Source organism: Amphiura filiformis, chromosome 2 (assembly GCF_039555335.1).
Source record: "Amphiura filiformis chromosome 2, Afil_fr2py, whole genome shotgun sequence".
Classification (NCBI taxonomy): Eukaryota; Metazoa; Echinodermata; class Ophiuroidea; order Amphilepidida; family Amphiuridae; genus Amphiura; species Amphiura filiformis.
In genome coordinates, this window is record NC_092629.1 from 692,501 (window position 1) to 716,968 (window position 24,468).

Consider the following 24,468-nt stretch of genomic DNA (forward strand, 5'->3'; position numbering starts at 1 on the left):
TTCCCACTAGGTCCTACATAATGATGCATCTCACTTGTAACAATAGCATCTAGTACACACACAGACAGACAGACAGACAAACTCACCCGATGAGAAAGCAGGTTGATGGAGACATTTACAGACTGTTATAGGGTCATCTGGTTCTGCTACTTTCCCACTAGGTCCTACATAATGATGCATCTCACTTGTAACAATAGCATCTAGTACACACACAGACAGACAGACAGACAAACTCACCCGATGAGAAAGCAGGTTGATGGAGACATTTACAGACTGTTATTGGGTCATCTGGTTCTGCTACTTTCCCACTAGGTCCTACATAATGATGCATCTCACTTGTAACAATAGCATCTAGTACACACACAGACAGACAGACAGACAGACAAACTCACCTGATGAGAAAGCAGGTTGATGGAGACATTTACAGACTGTTATTGGGTCATCTGGTTCTGCTACTTTCCCACTAGGTCCTACATAATGATGCATCTCACTTGTAACAATAGCATCTAGTACACACACAGACAGACAGACAAACTCACCTGATGAGAAAGCAGGTTGATGGAGACATTTACAGACTGTTATAGGGTCATCTGGTTCTGCTACTTTCCCACTAGGTCCTACATAATGATGCATCTCACTTGTAACAATAGCATCTAGTACACACAGACAGACAGACAGACAGACAAACTCACCTGATGAGAAAGCAGGTTGATGCAGACATTTACAGACTGTTATAGGGTCATCAGGTTCTGCTACTTTCCCACTAGGTCCTACATAATGATGCATCTCACTTGTAACAATAGCATCTAGTACACACACAGACAGACAGACAGACAGACAGACAAACTCACCTGATGAGAAAGCAGGTTGATGGAGACATTTACAGACTGTTATAGGGTCATCAGGTTCTGCTACTTTCCCACTAGGTCCTACATAATGATGCATCTCACTTGTAACAATAGCATCTAGTACACACACAGACAGACAGACAGACAAACAAACTCACCCGATGAGAAAGCAGGTTGATGGAGACATTTACAGACTGTTATAGGGTCATCTGGTTCTGCTACTTTCCCACTAGGTCCTACATAATGATGCATCTCACTTGTAACAATAGCATCTAGTACACACAGACAGACAGACAGACAGACAAACTCACCTGATGAGAAAGCAGGTTGATGCAGACATTTACAGACTGTTATAGGGTCATCAGGTTCTGCTACTTTCCCACTAGGTCCTACATAATGATGCATCTCACTTGTAACAATAGCATCTAGTACACACACAGACAGACAGACAGACAGACAGACAAACTCACCCGATGAGAAAGCAGGTTGATGGAGACATTTACAGACTGTTATAGGGTCATCTGGTTCTGCTACTTTCCCACTAGGTCCAACCTAATGATGCATCTCACTTGTAACAATAGCATCTAGCACACACAGACAGACACACACACAGACAGACAGACAGACAAACTCACCCGATGAGAAAGCAGGTTGATGGAGACATTTACAGACTGTTATAGGGTCATCTGGTTCTGCAACTTTCCCACTAGGTCCTACATAATGATGCATCTCACTTGTAACAATAGCATCTAGTACACACACAGACAGACAGACAGACAGACAGACAGACAAACTCACCTGATGAGAAAGCAGGTTGATGCAGACATTTACAGACTGTTATAGGGTCATCTGGTTCTGCTACTTTCCCACTAGGTCCTACATAATGATGCATCTCACTTGTAACAATAGCATCTAGTACACACACAGACAGACAGACAAACTCACCTGATGAGAAAGCAGGTTGATGCAGACATTTACAGACTGTTATAGGGTCATCTGGTTCTGCAACTTTCCCACTAGGTCCAACCTAATGATGCATCTCACTTGTAACAATAGCATCTAGTACACACAGACAGACAGACAGACAGACAAACTCACCTGATGAGAAAGCAGGTTGATGCAGACATTTACAGACTGTTATAGGGTCATCTGGTTCTGCTACTTTCCCACTAGGTCCTACATAATGATGCATCTCACTTGTAACAATAGCATCTAGTACACACACAGACAGACAGACAGACAAACAAACTCACCCGATGAGAAAGCAGGTTGATGGAGACATTTACAGACTGTTATAGGGTCATCTGGTTCTGCTACTTTCCCACTAGGTCCTACATAATGATGCATCTCACTTGTAACAATAGCATCTAGTACACAGACAGACAGACAGACAGACAGACAGACAAACTCACCTGATGAGAAAGCAGGTTGATGGAGACATTTACAGACTGTTATAGGGTCATCTGGTTCTGCTACTTTCCCACTAGGTCCTACATAATGATGCATCTCACTTGTAACAATAGCATCTAGTACACAGACAGACAGACAGACAGACAAACTCACCTGATGAGATAGCAGGTTGATGCAGACATTTACAGACTGTTATAGGGTCATCTGGTTCTGCTACTTTCCCACTAGGTCCTACATAATGATGCATCTCACTTGTAACAATAGCATCTAGTACACACACAGACAGACAGACAGACAGACAGACAAACTCACCCGATGAGAAAGCAGGTTGATGGAGACATTTACAGACTGTTATAGGGTCATCTGGTTCTGCTACTTTCCCACTAGGTCCTACATAATGATGCATCTCACTTGTAACAATAGCATCTAGTACACACACAGACAGACACACAGACAGACAGACAAACTCACCTGATGAGAAAGCAGGTTGATGGAGACATTTACAGACTGTTATAGGGTCATCTGGTTCTGCTACTTTCCCACTAGGTCCTACATAATGATGCATCTCACTTGTAACAATAGCATCTAGTACACAGACAGACAGACAGACAGACAAACTCACCCGATGAGAAAGCAGGTTGATGCAGACATTTACAGACTGTTATTGGGTCATCTGGTTCTGCTACTTTCCCACTAGGTCCTACATAATGATGCATCTCACTTGTAACAATAGCATCTAGTACACACACAGACAGACAGACAGACAGACAAACTCACCTGATGAGAAAGCAGGTTGATGCAGACATTTACAGACTGTTATAGGGTCATCTGGTTCTGCTACTTTCCCACTAGGTCCTACATAATGATGCATCTCACTTGTAACAATAGCATCTAGTACACACACAAACAGACAGACAGACAGACTCACCTGATGAGAAAGCAGGTTGATGCAGACATTTACAGACTGTTATAGGGTCATCTGGTTCTGCTACTTTCCCACTAGGTCCTACATAATGATGCATCTCACTTGTAACAATAGCATCTAGTACACACACAGACAGACAGACAGACAGACAGACAAACTCACCTGATGAGAAAGCAGGTTGATGGAGACATTTACAGACTGTTATAGGGTCATCTGGTTCTGCTACTTTCCCACTAGGTCCTACATAATGATGCATCTCACTTGTAACAATAGCATCTAGTACACACACAGACAGACAGACAAACTCACCTGATGAGAAAGCAGGTTGATGCAGACATTTACAGACTGTAATAGGGTCATCTGGTTCTGCTACTTTCCCACTAGGTCCTACATAATGATGCATCTCACTTGTAACAATAGCATCTAGTACACACACAGACAGACAGACAGACAAACAAACTCACCCGATGAGAAAGCACGTTGATGCAGACATTTACAGACTGTAATAGGGTCATCTGGTTCTGCTACTTTCCCACTAGGTCCTACATAATGATGCATCTCACTTGTAACAATAGCATCTAGTACACACACAGACAGACAGACAGACAAACAAACTCACCCGATGAGAAAGCATGTTGATGCAGACATTTACAGACTGTAATAGGGTCATCTGGTTCTGCTACTTTCCCACTAGGTCCTACATAATGATGCATCTCACTTGTAACAATAGCATCTAGTACACACACAGACAGACACACAGACAGACAGACAAACTCACCTGATGAGAAAGCAGGTTGATGCAGACATTTACAGACTGTTATTGGGTCATCTGGTTCTGCTACTTTCCCACTAGGTCCTACATAATGATGCATCTCACTTGTAACAATAGCATCTAGTACACACACAGACAGACAGACAGACAGACAGACAAACTCACCTGATGAGAAAGCAGGTTGATGAAGACATTTACAGACTGTTATAAGGTCATCTGGTTCTGCTACTTTCCCACTAGGTCCTACATAATGATGCATCTCACTTGTAACAATAGCATCTAGTACACACACAGACAGACAGACAGACAGACAGACAGACAGACAGACAGACAAACTCACCTGATGAGAAAGCAGGTTGATGCAGACATTTACAGACTGTTATAGGGTCATCTGGTTCTGCTACTTTCCCACTAGGTCCTACATAATGATGCATCTCACTTGTAACAATAGCATCTAGTACACACACAGACACACAGACAGACAAACTCACCTGATGAGAAAGCAGGTTGATGGAGACATTTACAGACTGTTATAGGGTCATCTGGTTCTGCTACTTTACCACTAGGTCCTACATAATGATGCATCTCACTTGTAACAATAGCATCTAATACACAGACAGACAGACAGACAGACAAACTCACCTGATGAGAAAGCAGGTTGATGCAGACATTTACAGACTGTTATAGGGTCATCTGGTTCTGCTACTTTACCACTAGGTCCTACATAATGATGCATCTCACTTGTAACAATAGCATCTAGTACACACAGACAGACAGACAGACAGACAGACAGACAAACTCACCTGATGAGAAAGCAGGTTGATGGAGACATTTACAGACTGTTATAGGGTCATCTGGTTCTGCTACTTTCCCACTAGGTCCTACATAATGATGCATCTCACTTGTAACAATAGCATCTAGTACACACAGACAGACAGACAAACAGACAGACAAACTCACCCGATGAGAAAGCAGGTTGATGCAGACATTTACAGACTGTTATAGGGTCATCTGGTTCTGCTACTTTCCCACTAGGTCCTACATAATGATGCATCTCACTTGTAACAATAGCATCTAGTACACACACAGACAGACACACAGACAGACAGACAAACTCACCTGATGAGAAAGCAGGTTGATGGAGACATTTACAGACTGTTATAGGGTCATCTGGTTCTGCTACTTTCCCACTAGGTCCTACATAATGATGCATCTCACTTGTAACAATAGCATCTAGTACACACACAGACAGACAGACAGACAAACTCACCCGATGAGAAAGCAGGTTGATGGAGACATTTACAGACTGTTATAGGGTCATCTGGTTCTGCTACTTTCCCACTAGGTCCTACATAATGATGCATCTCACTTGTAACAATAGCATCTAGTACACACACAGACAGACAGACAGACAAACTCACCCGATGAGAAAGCAGGTTGATGGAGACATTTACAGACTGTTATTGGGTCATCTGGTTCTGCTACTTTCCCACTAGGTCCTACATAATGATGCATCTCACTTGTAACAATAGCATCTAGTACACACACAGACAGACAGACAGACAAACTCACCTGATGAGAAAGCAGGTTGATGGAGACATTTACAGACTGTTATTGGGTCATCTGGTTCTGCTACTTTCCCACTAGGTCCTACATAATGATGCATCTCACTTGTAACAATAGCATCTAGTACACACACAGACAGACAGACAAACTCACCTGATGAGAAAGCAGGTTGATGGAGACATTTACAGACTGTTATAGGGTCATCTGGTTCTGCTACTTTCCCACTAGGTCCTACATAATGATGCATCTCACTTGTAACAATAGCATCTAGTACACACAGACAGACAGACAGACAGACAAACTCACCTGATGAGAAAGCAGGTTGATGCAGACATTTACAGACTGTTATAGGGTCATCAGGTGCTGCTACTTTCCCACTAGGTCCTACATAATGATGCATCTCACTTGTAACAATAGCATCTAGTACACACACAGACAGACAGACAGACAGACAGACAAACTCACCTGATGAGAAAGCAGGTTGATGGAGACATTTACAGACTGTTATAGGGTCATCAGGTTCTGCTACTTTCCCACTAGGTCCTACATAATGATGCATCTCACTTGTAACAATAGCATCTAGTACACACACAGACAGACAGACAGACAAACAAACTCACCCGATGAGAAAGCAGGTTGATGGAGACATTTACAGACTGTTATAGGGTCATCTGGTTCTGCTACTTTCCCACTAGGTCCTACATAATGATGCATCTCACTTGTAACAATAGCATCTAGTACACACAGACAGACAGACAGACAGACAAACTCACCTGATGAGAAAGCAGGTTGATGCAGACATTTACAGACTGTTATAGGGTCATCAGGTTCTGCTACTTTCCCACTAGGTCCTACATAATGATGCATCTCACTTGTAACAATAGCATCTAGTACACACACAGACAGACAGACAGACAGACAGACAAACTCACCCGATGAGAAAGCAGGTTGATGGAGACATTTACAGACTGTTATAGGGTCATCTGGTTCTGCTACTTTCCCACTAGGTCCTACATAATGATGCATCTCACTTGTAACAATAGCATCTAGTACACACACACAGACAGACAGACAGACAAACTCACCTGATGAGAAAGCAGGTTGATGGAGACATTTACAGACTGTTATTGGGTCATCTGGTTCTGCTACTTTCCCACTAGGTCCTACATAATGATGCATCTCACTTGTAACAATAGCATCTAGTACACACACAAACAGACAGACAGACAGACTCACCTGATGAGAAAGCAGGTTGATGCAGACATTTACAGACTGTTATAGGGTCATCTGGTTCTGCTACTTTCCCACTAGGTCCTACATAATGATGCATCTCACTTGTAACAATAGCATCTAGTACACACACAGACAGACAGACAGACAGACAGACAAACTCACCTGATGAGAAAGCAGGTTGATGGAGACATTTACAGACTGTTATAGGGTCATCTGGTTCTGCTACTTTCCCACTAGGTCCTACATAATGATGCATCTCACTTGTAACAATAGCATCTAGTACACACACAGACAGACAGACAAACTCACCTGATGAGAAAGCAGGTTGATGCAGACATTTACAGACTGTAATAGGGTCATCTGGTTCTGCTACTTTCCCACTAGGTCCTACATAATGATGCATCTCACTTGTAACAATAGCATCTAGTACACACACAGACAGACAGACAGACAAACAAACTCACCCGATGAGAAAGCACGTTGATGCAGACATTTACAGACTGTAATAGGGTCATCTGGTTCTGCTACTTTCCCACTAGGTCCTACATAATGATGCATCTCACTTGTAACAATAGCATCTAGTACACACACAGACAGACAGACAGACAAACAAACTCACCCGATGAGAAAGCATGTTGATGCAGACATTTACAGACTGTAATAGGGTCATCTGGTTCTGCTACTTTCCCACTAGGTCCTACATAATGATGCATCTCACTTGTAACAATAGCATCTAGTACACAGACAGACAGACAGACAGACAAACTCACCCGATGAGAAAGCAGGTTGATGCAGACATTTACAGACTGTTATAGGGTCATCTGGTTCTGCTACTTTCCCACTACGTCCTACATAATGATGCATCTCACTTGTAACAATAGCATCTAGTACACACACAGACAGACAGACAGACAGACAGACAAACTCACCCGATGAGAAAGCAGGTTGATGCAGACATTTACAGACTGTTATAGGGTCATCTGGTTCTGCTACTTTCCCACTAGGTCCTACATAATGATGCATCTCACTTGTAACAATAGCATCTAGTACACACAGACAGACAGACAGACAAACTCACCTGATGAGAAAGCAGGTTGATGCAGACATTTACAGACTGTTATAGGGTCATCTGGTTCTGCTACTTTCCCACTAGGTCCTACATAATTATGCATCTCACTTGTAACAATAGCATCTAGTACACACAGACAGACAGACAGACAAACTCACCTGATGAGAAAGCAGGTTGATGCAGACATTTACAGACTGTTATAGGGTCATCTGGTTCTGCTACTTTCCCACTAGGTCCTACATAATGATGCATCTCACTTGTAACAATAGCATCTGTTGAAATGAATGAGAAAAAAAATTAAGCCTCGGATTGGAAAAAAAACCCTTTATCTACATTAATGGGCTAATCCATTCAAACTCCATACTCCCCTGTGGAAGATTTTGGAAATATCTTGATTCATCACATTAACCAACTCTAATTGAAACTCTCCCTTCCTCTGTGGAAGATTCCGGGTGAATCTTTCTCCATACTTATCCCCCCCAGGAAGATATTTTCAAAATCTTTCATAAGGAGAGTCTGGAGTTCAAATGGAATAGCCCATTCAGTCCACAGTTAATATGTTAATGGCATATCTATCTGCAGTCAAATAATAATAATAATATTTTTATTTCTTATATAGCCATTACATACAAAATCTCAATGCACTTTATACAATATTTTAAAAACACCAAATGTTTACTATCAAATATACAAACAATACTCGGAACCAGCTTAGATGAGAATAGGTTTAAAACGTAAAGTAAGATTTCAAAATATATCACTAAATGCATGGTAAAAAGACTAGTTTTTAGGATATTCTTAAAATGTTTGATGGAATCTGCAGATCTGATTTGGACAGGCAGGTTATTTCACAAGAATGGAGCTGCATTACAAAAAGTTGTATCACCATAAAATGTTGTATTGCACTTTGGGACACTCAACAAATTTTGTGTAGAAGAGCATAGTGAATGGGTGGGTTGATAATGGAATGCATAGTTCTGTACATGGTCCAATCATTTTCAAGTAGTATGAACCGTGGAAAGTACATGGTTTCTTTACTGTCCATGATTGGGTGCGCCTACACATGCCCACAAAACACAATTTCAAGTTCCTCCTCTGTCCCTGGGTTTAAAACAGTCATTGCTGTGATACGGACTGTCTTTGCTTTAGGGGGTTGACTGATATGCATAGATACATTCTGTGTGGTAAAACTATAAACTCTCTTCACTTTAGGCATCATACCCACCCCCCGATTTAATTATTTCTTACCAATTTCAACCTCCTCCTCTGTCCCTGGGTTTAAAACAGTCACTGCTGTGCTTGGGACTGGCTTTGCTTTAGGGGGTAGGGTGACATGCATGGATATATTCTGTGTTGTCCAACTATAAACTTTCTTCACTTTATGCATACCCCCCATTAACTATTTCTTACCAATTTCAACCTCCTCCTCTGTCTCCGGGTTTAATACAGTCACTGCTTTGCTTGGGACTGTTTTTGCTTTTGGCGGTGGGCTGACATGCATAGATACATTCCTTGGGGTCAAACTTGTAGCCATTGCCTCTGAAAAGTCAACCAAATCAATACCAGTAATATTATTGACAGTATAAGTGTTTGCTACTATAAAGAGTTCAAATGGAAAAGCGATATACGCCATTTTCAAACTTTTTGCATTAAGGCCACCAAAGCTACATAATAATGCTAGCTTTAAATTGACACCCTACTTCAAAAAATCCAATGTATATTTTTGAAGTTATGATCTAAAACAGCAAATACTTTTTTCTTAAGTTCTTTATTTTTGATGAGTTATATTAATTTGCATATGAACTCTTGGCAGTTTTTAATTACTTGTTCATGGTTTGTTCCCCTTCCTATTCTCTTGGGAGGGCACGGTGGATTAGTGTTACAGGCTCAGACTAATAATTGGAAGGTTACAGGTTCGAACCTAGGTGGTGGTGGTGCTACCACGACGCGTTGTGTCATTGGAACACTCTGTCACAATCAATATCAACCATCCAAGATAATAAAGCTTTCAAAGCAGTTGTTCACCACCACTAAATTACCATACCATTCCTTTTGTGTGTCAGCTTTATTTGTCTAAAAATGAGTGCAAAGGTCATGCTCCCCTCGAACCTGCCTTAATGTTTAGTGTTCATGACCCATTTGTCAAGTTTTTTGCAAATAAAGCTACATGCATAAAACAAAAACACTTACTTTTTCTTGGTTTCTTTTTCTTTGGCGTTTTCTCTTTGTTTGGCGGTGACATAACACCTACTAAAGCGAAACCGCCAGATTTCCTTCGTTCATAAAGCGGTCTCTCGTTGCGCCAGTACTCCAGGGTATGAACACGAGTACGCTTTGTACGCCGTAATCCATTAACAGGGTCACTTTCGTCTGGTTGCACTGTAGAGATAGAACATATTATGCAGTCACTATTTGAAATCCATAAACCAAAAGATTTGTGCCACAAATTGCTTGCCCCCCTCTCCCCGAGCATGGCAAACAATAGTTGCATCCCATGTAATTCATCGGATGGGGAGGGGGTATGTACAATTCTATTGCACCATCCCTTACAAGGCACATATCGGTCGTGGCTGGAGAATGTTATCTTACCTAATAAAAATGTGTGAACGTATTTGTTCAACAATGTTTATTACAAAATGAATTTCAGATATTTCATACGTTAGTACTTTATCAATGTGACCAAAATAATAGTGTGCCTGCGCGCATTGTACAAACAATAGGAGAAACGCAATAAGCAGCGAAACTTACCTAGATATGCTTTATTTTTGGCTGTTCAAAAATTTCAGGGTGAGACGCCTGTTGTTTCTGCTCATTCTGCTGTTGGTTCTTTTCAATATGGATTTTGGAGTTGTTGTTGGATCTGTAACAAAAAAATGAAATCATTTGGGTAATTAAAATTGCTGAAGAGAAGTCTCGTATACCAAATTGATGTGGGGAACAAGTAAAACACAGACATACGGGGGCACAAAACAACAAATATAGGCAACCGAATTAGGTAAAGTTTGATAGCCCAAAATGTCCAATTCCAAGGCCCACAGAAGTACAAAATCTGTATGAGGGGACCGTCAAAATCAGGATTTAATAAAAAATCAATATATTGGCCATTCAATATTGATAAAAATTGATTTTTCTCCCAATTTTACTCATACCTTCTACATTCATCCATACATGATAACCACAATATCATCACATGTGACATGACCTTTGACAAATGCTCAATTTCAGTCCTTTTTTCCAGATTTTTCAATACTTTTTCTGGTTACCGCAACTTGGATATATCGATTTTCTTCAGAAATTGATATCGGCGATATTGATATTATTGGATAGTTAATTTATTGATCATTATCGATATATTGACTGTCCTTAGGGCAGGGCTAACAATACAAAAGTGAACTGGAACAAGTCATGAAAATCACTTGACCAATCGATAATTTTTCTTAAAACTTTTGCCAAAAGTTTCATAAATGGCTCACTTGATGCATAACTAATCAGTCTGTGTTCACTTTAAATCAAAGGCTTTCATCTTCGGAACCCTATATCTGTTACACAAACAATGTGCTATTCCAGTTGAAATCCATACACTCCCTATGGAAGACATGGCCTCAATCTCCCACGCATAGGGTGTATAATTTCAAACAGAGTCACCCATTCAGGTAACCCCATTTGAAATTCACACTCCCTGTGTGGAAAATTAAGATCATGTCTTTCACAGGGGTATGTATGAATTTCAACTGGAATAGCCCATGAGTTATACCTGCATTTTCTAAGCCCAGGTCTCAAAGTCATGCTTGCATGTACACTGCAGCACAACCAATGGGCTATTCCATTTAAAATCCACACTATCCCTGTGGAAGATGTTGCAAACATCTTCCACAGGGGGATTATGAATTTCAAATAGAATGAGCACATTAGGCAGTTCTATTTGAATTTCATACACCCTCTGAGAAAGATTCAACCTATATCTTCCACACAAAGAGGGCGATTTTCAAATAGAGTTGGTTAATGTACTACCGTAACCACTTGGGTATAAGCCCATCCCCCTAGTATGTATTGTTAATTATCAACTGATATTTTTTAAATATTTGTTCATAAATGTGGGAGAAAAACATTAAAGGACTTGGCCAAAATTACAACTGGGCTTATACCCGAGTGCACCCTTGTTTGCAGAATGTTTTGAAAAATAGGGGGTGGGCTTACAGCTGAAGGTGGGCTTATACCTGCGTGGTTACGGTAATTACATTTGAAATACATACTTACCCTGTAGTGTAAGATATTTCCAAAATCTTCCACAGGGGTAGTGTGTATTTTAAATGGAATGGCCCAATGGATGGTTACTCAATGCAATTATTGAGTGAACAGTGTTTTTGTACGATAAATTGATTTGGTGACAGGTTTAAAGACCATCTTGTCTTTGTATTCAGGAGAGACACACATAGCATCATAGATACCACTGTTTCTAATCCTTATCTCTGATAATCTATGCTCTTGGCAACAAATAACTTGATCTACAATGTAGAATAAAATGCAAAATTTGGGTTGGTCAGGCATGTAACATTGTTACGTGCTTTAGCTGTAAAAACTAAAACAACTATTTTTTTAGCCAAATTGCAAATTGGACTCTGGCTGATTCTGACTGAAATTTTTTGAAAAAATTCAGAACATTTTTGAAATGTGTGCACAAAATGTTCAGATTTAATAAGCTCCTTTCAGGAAAAACAAACAAACAATCAAACAAAAACTAACAACAAGATCCCGACCGACCGACCCTATTTGACAAGTCCGTCCGTCACTGGAATAATTAATGCTCTGCGTGCTAGCCATAGGCTTTAACATGAAAAGTTCAAGTTTTGAGATATTTTCTCAAAATACGGCAATCTCAAGAACCACTGAACCAATACTAGGCTTGTTTGTACTCAGTTTCATTCATTTTTCATGCTGATTTCAAATATGGCCATGAAAATTTACAATTCTGACATTTTTGAATTTTAATCATTCTTTTTTGAAAATTGTCGTCTGCAGTCGAAACCCGCATGAGGAGAATCACTATCTTACCTGTAGATGAAACAAGAGGTGTATGACTTTTTTTGTGACTGTCGGTCTTCTCTGGTTGCATATCTATTGTGCTGCCTTCTTGCTCATGTACATGTACTGAGACTTCCGTAGTCCCTTGTTTTCCCATTTTCATCACACAAGATGCCCTTCTTTCCTCCTTCTCCTCTTCACTTAATCTGTTTTCACTTTCTCTATCACTGGCCTCTTCACTTGATGTCTTTTGACTGTCCTCACTTTCCAACATATCATGTGATAAGGAATTGGCTTCTTGTAATTCAGATTCAGCTGTAGAAAAAGGGAAATAATTTTGAAAATAACATTTTCTGTATATGACCAGTAAAGGGCAGAGATGTACTGTAAAAGTGGAAATTTTCGTCGTACATTAATGTAACCGGCACCAGAATGGTTGTCTTAAAGGGACCATTGAAAGAAAATATGATTTGGTATCAAAATAAAGCTATTAACATATAGAATCCATTTCTAAAATGATAAACGCAATTTTCCTTCCTTTTACCCCCCTAATCAGCAAATAAAGACAAAGCGCCCAATGTCGCGTCGTTCCGCCCAATTCATATGTGCAGAGACACGCGGCAACCCCTGTGACGTCAAAGTGGTTATCTTTCCGCTGCATGGCAACACTGCATAGGCCAGACTTGGTCCTAAACCAACGCATGAACGCGTTACAGCAATGAACTTTTCTGTGCCTTTTAGGCCTAACAACATGCAAGTATATTAAAAAGGATATTTTAATATAAATTACAAAGCTACAATGACTGTTGCAAGATGCCGACCATGAGACGGACACTAGACTGGTATGCCTACTATGATAGGCCTATATATAAATTCTAGCTACGAAATTGGCCAACGGGGAAACATAAGTAAGTTAGGCCTACATATTGACAACGTCAAAGCTGTCAGTGCTAGCTGCTCGGCTTTTGCAAGAGAGTATCATTTGTTTTGAGGCATTCTGATATAGCAACTCTTTACTTATATTTCCTCTGAAATATCTGGTGAGGATAGGAAAGAGAAGGTAATGATGTTTCAGGTTAGCCCATGACATGCGACTTAATTTCTTCAGGCCTAATTAGCCTACCTCCCGTGCGTGCGGCTTAGGTTTACAACCGCCGGGCCTAAAACGCATAAGCCGATCCTGACTCAAGTTTGGAAGCTAAATTGCGTATGAGTGATTAGAGTGTGTTTGTTTGTTTAAACGGTCGCTCCGTGTAGAGACACACTTATGGGACAAGGTTCAATACAAAACCAGGCTCGGGAGAGCGAGTTGGCGCGGTTGTTTCCTCGCCTTGCACCACTGATATGACTGAGGTCCCGAGTTCAACTTCAAGCCCCGGCGCGCGGCCCAAAGACTCATGTTAACTTGGTTTAAATCCCGATCCCAGGATCTCGTATCGCAGGTTTTCTCCGGGATCTCCAGTTTCCTCCTGCTTCTCAAAAATCGGTGATTAGTTGTTTGGTTATCAAAAACTTCCTTCAAATTTGGGGAACTGAAAAGATAATTGGTGGATGTTACAATCCAAGTGCGGCCGGCTAGGTTTGCGCCAGGTTCGGCAGCATTCAGCCTAGATGATGCGATCTGATTGTGATAAGTACCATGGCAGCGAAATTACAGCGCTTTGAACCCTCCGAGATCTGGGAAAAGACGCTTATATAAAAACCGAAATTTAATTTTATTTATTTTTAAAAGCCTATGAAAAATGAGAAACAAATTTGAAGATAAAGAAAAGTGACGAGAGGAACATATAAAGGCCACTCCAATCATATGAACAATATTTACTGTCAGCCTTTAGTTTGCGTTTTCGGAATGTAGGCCTAATCCAATCTCAACTCCCACTGAAACTTGAAAGTGCAAAGTGTCCAAGCGTTTTATCAAAGGTAGGCCTACAGTTACAAAGTTTATGTTGATTGGGTACATGTTGTAAAATACGGCGCGCCCAGCTGGATATTTCGTTTTAAAAAATGACTGACATCAATTTCGCATAGTCTAGGCCTACCCCGGGCCTAACCATCCATGGATTAAAATAAGCGTAGACCTGTATTTCCCATTTGAAAGCCTATGTGTGTTTGTAGGCGCTCCTCGTAATTTATTTCAAGAACAGCTTGCATGTCATGTTCTTCATCTGACGTTCAGCTACTGCCCCAGTGCCAACGGCTCTAATATTTGGCAAGTGTCCCGTATAACACATGGTATAGGGGAATAAATTTGCGAAATAAAAGGGCCTAAGCCTACTTTGGCATGTTTGGGGTATGAAAATAAGCACTTTTGAAAGTTAACTTATGGATGAAAAGGCTTTTTTGCCAATTGTCCAGTTTTGGTGGAAATAATCATCTGTTGAATATTTTAAGGTAGGCCCTACGGAAAAAATACATAGGCCTATAATAATAATACCCATGGGGCCCAGCTAGGCACGGGAGGTGCTCGCGCTGGCACATCATTTGCAATTTATGTGTTGCGGCAAATCTTGGCGATATTCCCTTCGTCGTCGTCACTATATCATAGGCCTAGGCCTACTCATAATTAGTTTTATGGTTTTATACATGCCATGTAGGGCCTATACATAAAGTCATCGAAATCATAATTATCTTGGTCATGTTTACCGGGGGTTGAATTTATGAACAAGTAAAATAGGAAGGTGCATGCAGCATGCTTGATGATGAAAAATAAAACAATTGATCGTCCAAGCCCGCTTCCTTTCGCATGGCATTGCCACTGAGGGAGTCTGAAATGTTTAATGCTATTTTCTTTATTATAAGGGAAAACTTCTTTTTTTTAATGTTTTAAAAGTTAATAATATTGTCAATTGATTAGATTTGCTTCTGTCCAATAAGCATTTCAATTTAGAGGCTTTGTTTTAATCATCCTCTCAGAGAACCATCAAATAACAAGAGCCTCGATCCTATCATCCTTCTCTACAAGTTACACAACTTATAATGTCCGGGAATAATACATAGGCCTAAATGATCCATTTGCATTGTAAAAAAAAATAATAAATAATAAATAAAAAGGCCCTCCACTTCCTCTTTTTGATAACATGTGGACAATCAGCTGGTATTTTGTTTTTACTTGACCTTTAAATAATTATATAAGTGGTTGTATTATCATGATTGCATCTGATATTTAGATCACGATCGCTGTTGTCAAATTATCCCGGCAAAAATGTCAGCACAACACAAAACGCGTAACCACAATGACGTCATCCGGAAAGCGCCCAATTTTCTATTTTTGATAAATGACGCGCGATGTAGCGTTGGAAGGGGGTAAATCGAGTACGTTGTTTTCATTGTATTTTTGTTTCTAATATAGATAGTTCTTCAATTGTTTTAGATATTTATTCTATATTTTATGGGCTTTATTTTGATACCAAATCATATTTTCTTTCAATGGTCCCTTTAATAAGGGTAGCGTTTGAAATGTTTTACCATGTTTGTTATAAATATGCAGTTCTGATGCCTTCCGCTAGGAATATGACGAACACCATTCGAACCTAATACCTACAGATTTATCTCTTCCGCTCTTCTCCAACGTGCCTCTATAGCTCAGTTGGTTAGAGCGTCGTGCTAGTAATACGAAGGTCGCCGGTTCGAATCCGGCCGGATGCACTGGTTTTTTTTCAACGTTTATTGTGCACTGGCCTACTCTGGGGAAAGATTAAAAATTTGTTCATCCTATTAACCCAGAGAACTAAGTATAATAATTTTCAACCATATACCTTGTTCTTCAGTATCGCCTGATTTCCTTCGTTCATGCGGTTTCTCGTTGCGCCAGTACTCCAGGGTCGGAACACGAGGGCGCTTTGTACGACGTAATCCATCAGTTGTACCACTTTCGTCAGGTTGTACTGTAAACATAGAACAGATAAAATGATATCTTCAGGCAAAAAGATTTTTTCATACATTTTGTTTGCAAGCCTTGAAATAAGCAGACTGGAACCAGGAGAAATTTGTTTTTGAGCATTGCCTCTGGTTCACTGGGATTTTTACAACAACCAGGAGCAATTTCTGAAGAAACAGGAGCAATTTACAAATAGTAATCCTTTTCTGCATATAATACCAGCACTACTGCATCAAGTGCAAAACTGTAACCAGGAGCAATTTGTTCTAGAAAATTGCTTCATGTGAATTGTACAAGGACCAGGAGCAATTGGTGGCTTTACGAGAGCAAATTTGCTCCCCGCGCCCGCTTATTTCAAGGCTTGTTTGTTTGCAAACAATATCACTTAATATCCTATGACAATATATATCATTTTCATAACCGATTCCGCATCGATTTAAAGCCATGTGTGATTTGCTAAACCACAACAACCTTAATTTTTCTTGAATTTCTACTTTATGCATGATTGTATTGCCCAATAGTGTACTGGAATTTATTCTGAGTTCAACGATCGAGCGATGTCTTGTGCATGTGGATCACTGACATATAAACTGTGTGTACATCGCTATTTGTCTATGTCTTATTCATACATCCCAGCTGCGTGAAGCTCAATAACAATTGGCAAGCTAATTGACCATAATTATAGGCGCTGGAATGAAACAGCAATTTTCTTTGGTTTACCTCATTTGTTGGCTTGAAATTACAGGGGACATACATGTAATGTGATCAGTGAAATTTACATTTTGAAAAAACAAAGAATCTATTCTTTATTGAAATCGCACATTATTGCTTTTTAACATTAAAATATTTGTGATTTGAGACATGTTACCATAAACCTCCAAAAATAAAAAAAAATGCATTTTGCATTTTGGTTTTCAGGCCACCTACGACAAACAAACTTTTTTTACCTTGGCCTTGTTGGGTCAGATTATGGCACAATTTGTAATTTTGGTCACATGACATACCTTGTTCTGTATCCTCTGAGGTACTTCCACTGTTTTTCCTCCTTCCCCTTTGACCTTTGTTCTTGGCGATGACCTCTGACTTTTGAACCTTCTTGGTAACGACCTCTGCATTATCACTCTCTTCCGCTGTGGTATTTCCACTGTTTTTCCTCCTTCCCCTTTGACCTTTGTTCTTGGAGATGACTTCTGACTTTTGAACTTTCTTAGCAACGACCTCTGACATGTCACTCTCGCCCGCTGAGGTACTTTCACTGTTTTTCTTACTTCTCCTTTCACCTTTGTTCTTGGCGATGACCTCTGCAATGTCACTCTCTTCTGCTGTGGTACTCCCACTGCTTTTCCTCCTTCCTCTTCCCCTTTGACCTTTCTCCTTAGCTATGACCTCTGACCTTTGAACCTTCTTAGCAACAACCTCCGAAGTATCACTATCTCCTGCTTCGCTGACAACCACTTCACTTATGTCAGCTTTTCTCTTCCTTTGTGATGATTTGGCCTTTTGTTTGTCTGCCTTCGTTTCCTGTTTGTTTGCTTTGCTCTTCTTACTAGTCCTATTACTTTTGGAGCTTTCAAACTGTTGTGGATTAATGGGTGACAGTTCCGAAGGAGCCTTCTGCCAGCTGAGTCTCTTGGGGTCCAACTCCTGAATAACAACTGAATGTGATACATCAAGTTCTGCATCCCCACTACTTTCAAAGGAATACACAGACCGGTTGTGATCATCTCCATCTTGTGTTACCAACCTCTCAGACTCAATTTCTTCAGCCAGCAGCACCAACTCAAAGCTTTTTCTACTTCTGGATCCGCTATTCCGTCGCTTGATATCGCTGAACTGTTCCGATTCTGCGCTGGGAACAGACCCATCCGTACTCTGATGGGAATCCACAGGTGTCTCTTCAATGTCTTCTGCATTCACATCATCATGAGCATCCACATTTTCTTCTTCATCTTGTATGTCTGGAGCAAACTCATCTGCATCTTCCTTCTCTTCAACTAGCACTTTCCTCCCTCTTGATTTAGTTGCCTTACGTTTCCTTCCCTTACTTGCTTCATCTTGTACGTCTGGAGCAAACTCATCCGTATTTTGCTCTTGAGATTCCAAAGCTGTTTCTTCTACGTCGTCTGCATTCATGCCGTCATCCATTTCAACATCTTCTTCCTTCTCCTCCTCAACTTGTACTTTCTTTCCTCTTGATTTAGCAGCCCTACGTTTCCTTCCCTTACTTTCCCCATCAACTTTCACATTGTCTTCAGATTCTTGGTCAGGTACTTCTCGTCCTCTTGTCCTTGTTTTTCGTTCTAATTTCTGCTCTTCTGCAGTGTCCTTTCCTTGCTCGTCAGACTCCTGTTTTGATTCACCTGAATCTTGCCTTTTATTTCTACTTCTACCCTTCTTCTTTCCTTTCTTACTTTTCTTTCCATCATCTTTGGGTCCCTGGTCGGACATCTCTTTATCATTTTCGTCTTCTTTTAACTCTACGACATCATCAGTCTCTGCTGTGCCTTTCCTGTTTGCTCTTTTGTTTCTAGTTTGCCTTTTACTCTCTTTATCTGACATCTCTTTGTCTTCACTTGATTCTTCTACATCATCAGTCTCTGCCGATTCCTTCGTGTTTGTTCTTGTATTTCTCCTCTTCCTTTTACCGTCTTTGTACCTCTGGTCAGACATGTCTTCATCCTCTTTGTCTTCACTTGATTCTTCGACATCATCAGTCTCTGCCGTTCCTTTGTTTGTTCTTGTGCTTCTCGTCTTCCTTTTACCGTCTCTCTGTCCCTGGTCGGACATCTCTTCATCATTTTTGTCTTCACTTGACCCTTCGACATCATCAGTCTCTGCCGTTCCTTTGTTTGTACTTGTGCTTCTTGATTTCCTTTTACCGTCTTTATGTCTCTGGTCGGACATCTCTTCTTCTGATTCGTTGACATCATTTTCCGTTGTTCTTTTCCTGTTTGCTCTTGAGTTAGTCATTTGCCTTTTTCCAACTTTCTTGGGGTCAACCTCTGTTTCCCCTTCTCCCTCCTTGTCACCTGATGTTGGTTTCATCGATCTTCTACTTGGTCTCACTGGAATTTTTGCAGCATCTTCACTATCTACCTCAACATCTTCATCTTCTTGGTCCTCTGTCTGCTCATTATTCTCCGATGTTGCAGCAACTTTTGGATTTCTTGTATTTCGCTTGGAATTTCTTGTTACTTTTGCATTGTCTTCTAATGTCTTTTGTGCTTCTTCCTCTTCCTGCTCATTATTCTCGGGTTTTATGGGAACTTTAGAATTTCTTTTGTTTTTCTTGGAATTCCTAGTTATTTTTGTATCTTTCTCTTCTGTCATCTGGACTTCAGCTTCTCCTTCATCTCCCTCCTCCTCATCATTCTCAGATCTTGCAGGAACTTTTGAATTTCGTTTGTTTCTCTTGGAATTCCCTGTTACTATTGCATCATTTTCTTCTATCGTCATGTCTGGTTGTGATGATGCACCCTTACCAGCCTTACTGTTCTTCTTTGTTCCCCGCTTTCCTTTCCTCTTAACATTTGCCGCCTCCTCCTCCTCCTCACTCTCACCTCCATCTCCTTCAGGTTCAATATCCTCCAATTTTTCAGAATTCTTTGCGACATCCTGTCTCTTGCTCTTTCTCACAATTTTTCTCGCGTCTTTCTCCTGATCATGCACCTCTGCTTTTCTTTTTGCAGCCTTTCTCCCTCCAGTCTTCCTGCTCTCACGTTTTTGTGTTTTCACTGGTTCTTCCACAATCTCAAAATCCTCCTCCTCATCCACATCATCCTCTGCACTGACACCATTAGTCTGATGATGTGATTTGTGTAAGGTTATAAATCTTGTTGCCTCGCCCGAGTCATTCATAGATTCTTGTAAGTTGGTTGATTTCCTTAAATGTTCAAGTCTTGACTTGTTCGACTTAGGGTCGTTGCCATGGCTATCCTTCCTCAGCATCTCTACATGCGCCTCTAAATCTGATGTTGGTTTCGAACTATTTGTGACATCTGCACTGGAAGATTTTCTCAATGATTTTCGGGGTTGTTTCTTTGATTCGCCTTGCTGTACGATGTCCTTAACTTTCTCCCTAGCCTTTTATTGAGTTCTTTTCCATCAGTTTTTGATGGACTCTTGCCAGTATCTTTGCCATCGGCTTTAACGGATAACCTTGAGGACTTTCGTGGCTGCTTCTTGACGGTGCTATTCTTATCTTCGTCAGATGATCTGCGTATATTCAAAACAGAAAAACAAAGCAAATACAATATCATGAACCTAAGAGTAAGTCTTACTATGAGAAAAAACAGAAAGAATGAAAGAATAAGAACAACAAAATCAATAAATACATTGTGAATCTAAACATTCTGCTCTTGGACATCTGAATGGTTTTTCCAAATTTTGAAGATACAGTTGACTTCCTTCCATCATTTCCTTTCAAAAAATGAATATACTTTTATAAATTTGTCTTAGTTTGTTACAGTACTCTAAAGGTTACAGTGAAAATAAAGTTTAAAAATTTCCTGCCAAACATGATCCAGCTGCCTGCATCTTCAACGCCATGAGAGCTACCTGCCGATTGGCCAAAATGAATATTGCGTCCAATGTTGAACCAATCAAGGCGGGTATTAATAAGATCATCTGCAAATGCAAGTTTGACCATAAATAGTTAAATTAAAAGCCTAATCATAATTGGCATTTGAAATGAGCATTTCAAGTTGTCAACCAATCAGAAATGCTGTTATATGGCCAGAAAACTGACCTTTTGGTTGGTGTGTCTGAACCATCTTCTGTCAATGTGTTGTCTAAACCATCAGCCTCTGCCTCACATTTGTCTGTCACACCATCCTGCTTGTCTGTCTGTTTGGACATAATCGCCCCTTCTGGCTCGTCACTTGACGGCGCATTGGTGGCGCTTTTCTTGCTACGTGGCGATTTCCGTGGCGAAGTATTTTTCTTGGACATAATTTCTTTTTCAACTTCAGAGCTGGTAAAAGTGAGTCTGAATAAAAGCAAAAGGGAATTTGAAAATGGGCTATTACCTAAGTCATACTCAGGTCTTAGCTAGAAATAAAAGGTATTTACAAAAAAAATCAAAACATGTTTTTACATGTGAAAAAAATGGGTAAAATCATGGGAAAAACCTGTTGAATTCTGCACCTTGAAGATGAATTTTCAGCAATAGATGAAGTGACATCATAGAGGTATTTTAATTGTATCCAATCAGCATGATTTAAACCAAACAACCCTGATTTAAACTGATGAATTGTGGTTAGAATTCCAAACTTTTCCTCCCAGGGAGTGTGTTTTTTGAATGGAACCGTCCATGTGACAAATTCACTTACTACATTTTTTTAGTAATCAAAATGTAAACAAAGATCGGCCATCTTTGTTTCACAAGTCTTTTCAAAATATTGGGATTTGTTTTGCGGTTAAAATGCATTAAAATGTACTATTGTACTTGAAAAACTTAATGAAAAAGTAAATTAAATTAGACCATAAATCACCATTTTGACAGCACCTCCGGGGCCCGTGGACAGGGAGCAGTGCGCGGCACCAGTCGCACCTGCATTTTGATGGTGAAAATGAAGTGTACATAATTATGATATTTAACCCCCTGAGCACTACCTGCTGATCTAACATTGCCTCTGATTGGTCAATTACATGATATTTTCACTTTAATCACCAATCAGAATGGAGCTTTGCAAATAATTCACCCCAATTTTTTTGCGTGGTGAAATTATTCTAACAATGATGCTGATTGGTCCAATCAATAATGAAAACTTCTTTTTGGCCAATCGGCAGGTAGTTCTCATGTGGTTAAGCATTCAAACCATGGTCAAACTCTGTGCTTCACAAAATGTCTAAGTAAATCAACACTGATGTTTTTCCAAAATATTTGAATTTCTAGTTTAGAGCATTCAGCAGGCAGTGTTGTCACTACACTGGTCGGTGCCGGTCAGTAGCAACCAGCACTCAGGCTGACCAACCGGCACTCAGGCTGACCAACCGGCACTCAAGGGAATATGAGAACTTGCCAACCAGTACTAAAATAGAGAAATTGTCCTTTTTTCCCCTTCAAAATCCATGAGAGTATTGTGGACAAATAACATGGAAATTTAACCAGCACTAAATTCAGTCTAGTGACAAACCCTGTCAGCAGGCACAAGGTTATAGCTAGAACAAGTTGAGTGCCGGCTAATTTTACTATCAAATTAAAGCGTTGGCTCGGGGCACAATCTTTTTAATAAACATGAGGGATCGGGGAATAGGCTAGGGGGTACATCCCCGAAATTTTGTTTTGTTTTTTACTCTTTTTTATGATGAAAATAAATCATTTGTGGGGAATTTTTTTTTTTTTAATAGTGCCGGTCGGTGCCGGCTATCCCCGACAGGTGTGGCTATAACCCTGAGCAGGGAACTCACCTTTTCTTAGTCTTGAATTGGCGTAGTGCTGAGTTGGGCTCTTGGCTAACTGGCTGAAAACTCACCTTTTCTTAGTCTTGAATTGGTGTAGTGCTGAGTTGGGCTCTTGGCTAACTGGCTGAGAACTCACCTTTTCTTAGTCTTGAATTGGCGTAGTGCTGAGTTGGGCTCTTGGCTGACTGGCTGAGAACTCACCTTTTCTTAGTCTTGAATTGGCGTAGTGCTGAGTTGGGCTCTTGGCTAATTGGCTGAGAACTCACCTTTTCTTAGTCTTGAATTGTCGTGAGTGCTGAGTTGGGCTCTTGGCTGACTGGCTGAGAACTCACCTTTTCTTAGTCTTGAATTGGCGTAGTGCTTAGTTAGGCTCTTAGCTAACTGGCTGAGAACTCACCTTTTCTTAGTCTTGAATTGGCGTAGTGCTGAGTTGGGCTCTTGGCTAACTGGCTGAGAACTCACCTTTTCTTAGTCTTGAATTGGCGTAGTGCTTAGTTAGGCTCTTAGCTAACTGGCTGAGAACTCACCTTTTGAATTGTCGTAGTGCTGAGTTGGGCTCTTGGCTGACTGGCTGAGAACTCACCTTTTCTTACTCATAAATTGGTGTAGTGCTGAGTTGGGCTCTTGACTAACTAGACCTGTTATCGATTGTCGTATGTGTCATATTATCGTCGATTTGGCTCCGAATCCGACACTTCAAAAGAAATTGTCCTTTTTCGACACTTTACGACACTCATCAAAAACGGAAAAAATGAAATTTCCATACTATTTTGTGCAAATAAGCTTACCGTATGATCATGTTTTCATCAGAAAGTCAAAAATTAAATTACCCCCTGAAGTTGACCCAAACCCGGAAGTAGAACAAACCAGGAAGTGTGTTTACTCCGGAAGTCGGTGATCGTAATTCATATCGGTGTGATTTTAAGCTTATCTATCGACTTTTTCAGCATTTTGTTTTATCTCATTAAAAGTTTCGACACGTGACGATTGTCATATTTTTTTCCCCGAGACAGTGTTGAATTAGAAATCACGTGTCGATAACAGGTCTATGACTAACCTGGCTGAGAACTCACCTTTTCTTAGTCTTGAATTGGCGTAGTGCTGAGTTGGGCTCTTGGCTAACTGGCTGAGAACTCACCTTTTCTTAGTCTTGAAATGGCGTAGTGCTGAGTTGGGCTCTTGGCTGACTGGCTGAGAACTCACCTTTTCTTAGTCTTGAATTGGCGTAGTGCTGAGTTAGGCTCTTAGCTGACTGGCTGAGAACTCAACATTTTCTTAGTCTTGAATTGTCGTAGTGCTGAGTTGGGCTCTTGGCTAACTGGCTGAGAACTCACCTTTTCT

At 40.4% G+C, this 24,468-nt stretch overlaps 1 protein-coding gene and 1 non-coding gene across 2 annotated transcripts in view; one reads left to right on the forward strand and one right to left on the reverse strand.

Moving 5' to 3' along the window:
• The window catches only part of LOC140172208 (uncharacterized), a 54,588-nt gene that overhangs the window by 8,027 nt on the left and 22,093 nt on the right, over positions 1 to 24,468 (reverse strand). Inside the window, 17 exon segments of the mRNA XM_072195525.1 lie at positions 999 to 1,120; positions 2,102 to 2,215; positions 2,412 to 2,525; positions 3,648 to 3,761; positions 5,828 to 5,941; positions 6,142 to 6,255; positions 7,219 to 7,332; positions 7,374 to 7,467; positions 7,986 to 8,095; positions 9,234 to 9,362; positions 10,014 to 10,202; positions 10,591 to 10,683; positions 12,876 to 13,160; positions 16,601 to 16,729; positions 17,727 to 20,736; positions 20,739 to 20,937; positions 21,470 to 21,709. Coding sequence (XP_072051626.1) covers positions 999 to 1,120; positions 2,102 to 2,215; positions 2,412 to 2,525; positions 3,648 to 3,761; positions 5,828 to 5,941; positions 6,142 to 6,255; positions 7,219 to 7,332; positions 7,374 to 7,467; positions 7,986 to 8,095; positions 9,234 to 9,362; positions 10,014 to 10,202; positions 10,591 to 10,683; positions 12,876 to 13,160; positions 16,601 to 16,729; positions 17,727 to 20,736; positions 20,739 to 20,937; positions 21,470 to 21,709 — 5,284 coding nt within the window.
• Trnat-agu (transfer RNA threonine (anticodon AGU)) lies at positions 16,417 to 16,490 on the forward strand. Its single transcript has one exon. It is a non-coding gene; the product is annotated as a tRNA-Thr (tRNA).